Source organism: Oncorhynchus gorbuscha, unplaced genomic scaffold, assembly GCF_021184085.1.
Source record: "Oncorhynchus gorbuscha isolate QuinsamMale2020 ecotype Even-year unplaced genomic scaffold, OgorEven_v1.0 Un_scaffold_12791, whole genome shotgun sequence".
NCBI classification, from domain to species: Eukaryota; Metazoa; Chordata; class Actinopteri; order Salmoniformes; family Salmonidae; genus Oncorhynchus; species Oncorhynchus gorbuscha.
In genome coordinates this window covers 1-8,220 of record NW_025755086.1, presented here as the reverse complement: position 1 = coordinate 8,220, position 8,220 = coordinate 1, and the positions used below count along the sequence as shown (strand labels likewise).

At 42.7% G+C, this 8,220-nt stretch overlaps 1 protein-coding gene across 1 annotated transcript; it reads left to right on the top strand.

Moving 5' to 3' along the window:
- Positions 1–135: 135 nt before the first annotated feature.
- On the top strand, positions 136–7,133 carry LOC124030590 (titin-like; the record flags this gene model as incomplete). The annotated part of the gene is made up of 12 exons (XM_046341861.1): positions 136–426; positions 2,529–2,828; positions 2,938–3,243; positions 3,381–3,683; positions 3,865–4,146; positions 4,282–4,874; positions 5,025–5,280; positions 5,367–5,666; positions 5,834–6,136; positions 6,349–6,651; positions 6,767–7,051; positions 7,096–7,133. Coding segments are annotated over 12 exons (3,560 nt in total), but the record flags the coding sequence as incomplete, so codon positions are not given.
- Between the last annotated feature and the right edge of the window lie 1,087 nt (positions 7,134–8,220).

Genomic DNA, 8,220 nt, shown 5'->3' with positions numbered 1-8,220 from the left:
ATACTACTGTTAGATAATGTTACGTTACTGTCAAGTTTATGCATATGTATATATATATATATACACATATTTATATATTAATATATATATATATATGTATTATTTCATAATTTATATTTTATTTTTGTCTTATAGCTCCTCCCAAGGCTGAACTTAACAGCTCTCTTGTTGGAGAGCATGTCACTATCCGGGCTGGATCAGACCTGGTCCTTGATGGTGTAATTGGTGGTAAACCCGAACCCATAGTATGGTGGGCCAAAGGTGACAAGGTGCTGGAGCTGGGAGAGAAATACTCCCTGACATACACCAGTTCAAGAGCCATGGCCATCATCAAGTCCTGCAACAGAAACGACACAGGAAGATACGTTCTGACCGTGAAGAACGCCAGTGGAACCAAGACAGCGTCTGTCAACGTTAAAGTACTCGGTAAGAACATAAAGTAGACACAAAGACATATACACTTGCAATGACATGGAAACAAAATAGTTTTCAACTAAATGTTATTATATTACTATAATACAGTGGTGGTTGGTGCCGTTTAAGATGAGGGAGGACAATGTTTTTTTAAATGAGAATGGTCTTACTGTATTTCTATTACAGCATGTTGGATTACTCTCATTCATATTCCATTTACCCAGCTCATTTTCCCTATACCGATCATGAGATTACTACAACGTAGCCTATGAATGGAAGTTTACAACATAGGTACACTGGTTGACAGAAATTTGAGTAATCAAGGTGACAGACAGTGACACATTCAATACTGCCTTGAACACTCTTCCCTGCATCTAGCTGATCTAGGGTGTAATCATTAGTCTAATAGTTGCAAACAAGAGTTCAGGTATGTTTTCCCTGTTTTGTTCTGTTTTCCTCCATTTAAGAATTGGCTGAATGACTACACCCCTGATCACACGCAAACACAATTAACTTTCATAGCAGCCACATACATGATCACTTTGTAGCTATAATTCCTTCTTGCATCTACGTGCTCTGGCACCGGTTAGTTGAGGTAGTATGTTCATGTAGGTAGAGTTATTAAAGTGACTATGCATAGATAACAACAGAGAGTAGCAGCAGTGTAAAGTGGGGGGGAGCAATGCAAATAGTCTGGGTAACCATTTGATACTCAGGAGTATTTTGGCTTGGGGGTGGAAGCTGTTTAGAAGTTTCTCGGACCTAGACTTGGCGCACCGGTACCGCATTGCGGTAGCAGAGAGAACATTCGCTAGCTAAGTAAATTAAAGTGAAAAATTAATATATATATATACACACATAGCTCTCTCTCTTTTTGTATTCTTTTTTTTACCCCTTTTTCTCCACAATTTTGTGGTATCCAATTAGTAGTTACAGTTTTGTCTCATCGCTGCAACCCCCGTATGAACTCGGGAGAGGCGAAGGTCGAGAGCTGTGAAAGACTACACAAAGGAGTCTGTCGTCATTACATGGGACATACCAACTATTGACGGTAGAGCCCCTGTGAACAACTACATTATTGAGAAACGTGAAGCTTCAATTTAATCCTACAAAACAGTTACAGCAGAATGCAGGAAGACCTTGTTCAGAATTACTGGCCTGGAGGAATCAGTACACTACTTCTTCAGAAACTCAACCCAACCAAGCACTGCTTCTTGACACAATGCACACTTAACCCGGAAGCCAGCCGCACCAATGTGTCGGAGGAAATACCGTACACCTTGCGACTGTGTCAACGTGCACTGCGCCCAGCCCGCCACAGGAGTCACTAGTACGAGATGGGACAAGGACATCACTGCCGGCCAAACCCTCCCTAAACAGGACGACGCTGGGCCAATTGTACGCCGCCCCATGAGTCTCCCGGTCGCGGCCGGTTGCGACAGAGCCTGTACTCGAACCCTGAATATCTCGTGGCACAGCAGGCTAGCTCTCTCTCTTGCTTCTCCTTAATTTTTAAAGAAATTGTTGTGTTCAAAACTGTTCAACTATTGTCTTTCTCTCTCTTTGAGTCAATTACTCACCACATTTTATGCACTGCAGTGCTAGCTAGCTGCAGCTTATGCTTTCAGTACTATATTCATTCTCTGATCCTTTGATTGGATGAATCATGTCAATTCTTGCTGCAAGAGCTCTGATAGGTTAGAGGACGTCTTCCGGGAAGTTGTCATAATTACTGTGTAAGTCTACAGAAGGGGGTGAGAACCATGAGCCTCCTAGGCTTTGTATTGAAGTCAATATACCCAGAGGAGGACAGAAACTAGAAGTCCTCCGGCTATACCATGGTGCTACCATACAGAGTGCTGTTGAGGCTACTGTAGACCTTCATTGCAAAACAATGAATGTTTACAGTGTGTCTACAGTGTGTTTTAGTCAATTATTTGGTGATGTGAATATATATATTATAGTACAGTTTTATCTTAAAAGGATCACGGTTTTTTATGTTTCACAATTACATGTTTATGAAATTCACTGTGGACGATGGTCCTCCCCTTACTCCTCTGAAGAGACTCCACTGTTATAATAACCCAATTTAATGTTTCACTCTGTATTTCCAGATACACCAGGGCCTCCTGAGGAAAAGGTCACAATCACCAGGGTGACAGAGGAGAAGTGCACTGTGTCTTGGAAGATCCCTCTGGAGGACGGTGGAGATCTTGTCACTCATTACATTGTTGATAGACGTGAGACCAGCAGACTCAACTGGGTGATCATGGAGACCGAGTGCAAGACTCTGTCCTGTGTCAGCTCCAAACTGATCAAGAATAACGAGTACGTCTTCCGTGTCAGAGGAGTAAACAAGTTCGGACCTGGTGTGCCTTTGGAGTCCGAGCCTGTTATCGCCAGAAACGCATACAGTAAGCATGCATTCAGTGGCCATGTCCTTTTAATAGATGCAATACAATTGTTGTCTTATTCAAAGCCCAAATCTTATTAAACATGTTTTATTTTCCTTTATCATTGCAGCTGTCCCATCTCAACCTGGAGCACCAGAAGTCACGGCTGTAGGAAAGGAGCACGTCATCATTGAATGGATGAAACCTGAAAGTGATGGCGGAAGTGAGATCAAGAATTACCTGGTGGACAAACGTGAGAAGAGCAGTTCCAGATGGACCAGGGTCAATAAGACCTTTACCATCTATGACATCCGCCTGAAGATCTCTGGTTTGCTGGAAGGCAGTGACTACCAGTTCCGTGTTACAGCTGTGAATACAGCTGGAAACAGCCAGCCCAGTGAAGCCTCTCACTATGCCTACTGTAGAGAGCCAACATGTACGTGATCAAAAAGTCATAGTCTAGATTTTAGTAACCATATGAGGTCCATCTTTATAATCTTACCATTGACTTATGGTTGACTTCTGAAACACTGCTGCTGCTGAATGACTCATACTGTATTTTGTGTTTTCCAGACACTCCAGCCCCTCCTTCAATTCCACGAGTGGTAGATTCCACCAAGCATAGCATTAGCTTGCAATGGACCAGACCCATGTATGATGGTGGCGCTGATGTTGTTGGCTACGTGGTGGAGGTGCTTGAGGAAGGAACCGAGCAGTGGTACAGGGCCACTCAGAAGACTTTAAAGACCAATGCGTTTGTTGCCACTGGACTTCAAAGCAACAAGAAGTACAGTTTCCGTGTCGCAGGAGTCAATAGCAATGGCACTGGGGAATTCAGCGAACCTAGTGTGGAAATTGAGCCTGTTGAGAAACTCTGTACGTTTGTTCTTATGCTTTTACTGTCAATAATTCACAATGGCAGCATGTTTGTATGTAAAGGGTTAACCGCAGTTTAAACCAATGTCTACATTGAATCAAAGACCCTCTTTTTAGACTTATAGTTGGTAAATGTGCTGTTATTATGTTGTAAACGTGCTGTAATTTTTTGTCACAACAGCAATCCCTGATCTTGAGCTCCCTGATGATCTGAAGAAGATTGTGTGTCTGCGAGCTGGTAACACTCTTAGGCTGTTCGTCAATGTGGCTGGAAGACCGGCTCCTGTACTGACCTGGAGGAAACCTGGCATTGATCTGCAGAGCCGTGGATTCATTGATACAACTGATAGTTATACTCAACTAATCGTTGAGAAGGTCCATCGTTACGATGCCGGCAAATACACCATTGAGGCTGAAAATCCATCTGGCAAGAAGTCAGCAACTATTCTCGTCAAGGTTTATGGTATGTTATTGGTTACGTTGACATACTTAAGATGGTTAAATGATTAGGAACTATCTGTGAACCATATAATTACCTATAGAATAGTGAATCGTCATGTGCTGTGAACAGTCAGTTAATCCTCTCTGTATTTTCCAGACACTCCTGGACCACCCGGTTCAGTTAGAGTCAAAGACTACACAAAGGAGTCTGTCGTCATTACATGGGACGTACCATCTATTGACGGTGGAGCCCCTGTGAACAACTACATCATTGAGAAACGTGAAGCTTCAATGAAATCCTACAAAACAGTTACAACAGAATGCAGGAAGACCTTGTTCAGAATTACTGGCCTGGAGGAATCAGTACACTACTTCTTCAGAGTGTTACCAGAGAACATATATGGTGTTGGAGAACCATGTGAAACCCCTGAATCAGTGTTGATCTGTGAAGTACCCAGCCTTCCTCAGGATCTGCACATTGTGGATATTGGAAAGTCCTCTGCCATACTTAACTGGGAGAAACCTCTTCATGATGGTGGAAGCAGACTGACGGGCTACGTCATTGAAGCTAACATCGTTGGATCAGACAGATGGAGTGCAGTGGCCACCGTTAAACAGTCCATGTCCCAGCACACCGTCACTGGTCTGACAGAGAAGGAGACTTATCTCTTCAGAATCAGAGCTACCAACACCAGAGGAGTTAGCGAACCTAGGAGATTACAGGACCTGTGGTCATTCAGGAACAACTACGTATGTTATATTCTGATTCTTATGCTACACACATGGCAGTTAATCTATTTAAAAATTAAAGCTTTGATACATCTTCAGATGGTCTAATTTTCCCCAAAAATATTTCCTTTTACAGTGGCACCCTATATTGATCTGGCCGGCATTCCACAGAAGGTTGTCCATGTGCCAGCCGACAAACCAATCGACCTCAATATTCCTATAAAGGCCAGACCTGCTCCAGTTTGCACCTGGTCCTTCAATGGTGCTAAAATGAAGGATAGTCTTGACCGGGTTAAGATTGTGTCAAATGGAAAATACACCAAACTGACTGTCCGTGAGACAACCATTGATGACACTGGTAGCTACACTCTTCAAGTAAAGAATTCTGTAGGAACTGCGACAGAGATACTTAAAATTATCATTCTTGGTAAGTGTGTGTGTTTTTGGATTGTGTGTTCTTATGTTTTTGTATTGGAATATTCTAAATACTACTGTCTGCTTATTTCTGTCTAGATAAACCTGGAATACCTATTGGACCGATCACAGTTGATGCCGTTGATGCCACATCTGTAACAGTCAGCTGGGAGCCACCAGAAAAGGATGGCGGCTCCAACGTTAGTGGCTATGTTGTTGAGCAGCGTGACGCTCACCGCCCCGGATGGCTGCCAGTGTCCGAATCTGTCACAAGACCCACATTCAAGTTCACCAGATTGTCTGAGGGAACTGAATACGTGTTCCGTGTGGCTGCAACAAACCGCTTTGGCATTGGGGGATTCTTGCAGTCTGAAGTTGTTGAATGCAAGAGTCTCAAGAGTAAGTCATCATAAATCCTAAAACACAGTACATTTAACCTTTTGACAAAATGTATTATACACTATAATTAAAACACAAAAACAGTGTACTTCATTTGGAGGAAGTTAAAGAAAAGGGATGATGGTGGCTATAACTGATCTCATTTGAAATCTCTAATCTCTCCACAGCCGTACCCAGTGCACCAAACCGACCTGATGTACTGGATGTGACTCATGAGGGAATGACCATCACATGGCAGCCACCAGAAGAAGATGGAGGCTCCCAAGTGTCTGGATATATAATTGAGCGCAAGGAGGTCAGATCTGAAAGGTGGATGAGCATCGTTAAGAACCCAGTCACCATGACCAGATACAGATCATCAGGTCTGTGCGAAGGCAATGAGTATGAGTACCGCGTGATCGCCCTCAACTCCAGAGGCTCGAGCAAACCCAGTATGGCATCTAAACCAGCTATCGCCATGGATCCCATCGGTATGCCTCTGTAATCCTGTCCTTAGTTGTTGTGTCCCATATAAGAAACATTGAAATAAGCAGTAAATTATGTAATTACTATGTTTAACTTTTTTGTAATGTGTTATTCAACTCAATGATTTATGGGTCAAAATGTCCTTGCAACTTAGTTTCTACCATTTTCAAACTTGTGTATATGACCAAAACTATTATATTTGTCTTTATCTAAACAGAGCCTCCTAGTGCACCACAGTTCCCCATGGTCACAGACACAACCAGGACGTCTGTGTCTCTAGCCTGGAGTCCTCCAGAGGAAGAGGGTGGTTCTGTCATCACTGGTTACCTGATTGAGATGCAGAAGGTGGATCAGGTGGAATGGACCATGTGCAACACAACACCCATAAAGATCTGTGAATACACTCTGACGCACATGCCTCAGGGAGCTGAGTACAAGTTCCGTGTGATGGCCTGCAACGCTGGTGGACCCGGAGAGCCAGTCGAGATCCCAGGAATCGTCAAGGTTACAGAAATGCTTGGTAAGGGATACAATTATGTGTATAGCGTACCAGGAAGAGCTGTATTTTGTATTTTGCTTTTGAAGCTTGTGTCAAATGTGAACTAACTTAACAATGTCTGTATGCTTCATTTCAGACTATCCCGATTATGAACTGGACCTCAAATATGAGGAAGGCTATGTGGTCAGACAGGGAGGGGTCATCAGGCTGTCTGTGCCCATCAAGGGTAAACCAGTCCCTATTTGCAAGTGGACAAAGGAAGGCCGAGATATCTCTCACAGAGCTATGATTGCCACCAATGATGATATCACTGAACTTGTGATCAAAGAAGCCCACAGAGATGACACTGGCACATATGACCTGGTCCTGGAGAACAAATGTGGCAGGAAGGCTGTCTACATCAATGTTAAAGTGATTGGACGTCCAGGCGCACCGGAAGGTCCCCTTGAGTTTGATGATATCCAGGCTCGCTCTGTAAGAGTCAGCTGGAGACCTCCCTCTGAAGACGGTGGCTCTGATATCCTGGGTTACATCGTTGAAAGGCGAGAGTATCAAAGGTAGCATGGTACACTGTGGACTCAAGAGTGGTGGACACAGCTCTGGTGGTCAAGGGGCTGAAGGAGAATGTTGAATACCATTTCAAGATCACTGCTGAAAACCAGTTTGGTGTGAGCAGATCTCTCAAATCAGATGAATGTGTCACTCCAAAGACACCGCTGTGTAAGTATTTTTGAATGTTCATAATTATTGTTCTGCAAATATAAAATGTGTTTTCTTGTGTTATCACTCCTCCAGTTCTTCTATTTACAATTATGCAATTCTCATTTCTATACAACAGCTCCACCAGAACCTCCAATCAACCCACCAGAAGTTATGGATGTCACAAAGAGCACTGTTGCTCTATCTTGGGGCAGACCAAAAGATGATGGTGGCGCCCGCATTACAGGATACTACGTTGAGAGGAGAGAGGTGTCACAGAGAAGTGGGTGCGTCACAACAAGACACACATCACCACTACAATGTACACTCTCACTGGACTCATCCCTGGCTGAATATCTGTTCCGTGTCGTGGCACAAAACGACATCGGTCAGAGTGAACCTGGACCAGTATCTGAAAATGTTATATGCAAAGATCCATTCGGTATGTATTTAATAGGCCTTTCGATTATATATTTAAAGCTGCAATATGTAACTTTTTGGGTGACCCGACAAAATGAACATAGAAATTGTAGTTATAGATCTGTCAATCTCATTGAAAGGAAGTGTAAGAAGTGGTAGATCTGTTCTGTGTGCTAATTATATGCTTCCTGTTCTTAAGTTTTTGTTTTTGCGTCTTTTACGTTCAGTTTCAAACAGCTGAAATTACAATATATTTGGTTATGGAACAGATGTTTCATAGCAGTTTAGATGGTACCATGATTTTCTACACAATGACATCTTGTTTTGTCAAAAACTGAAATTAGGCGAACTATTCGAATTTTAGCAAACAGGAATTGGCGATTTCTGCATATTGCACCTTTAATAATACATATAAATATTATAAATAATACAATACTTAAATAAGATTTTTTGTAATTGCATGGTTACTTC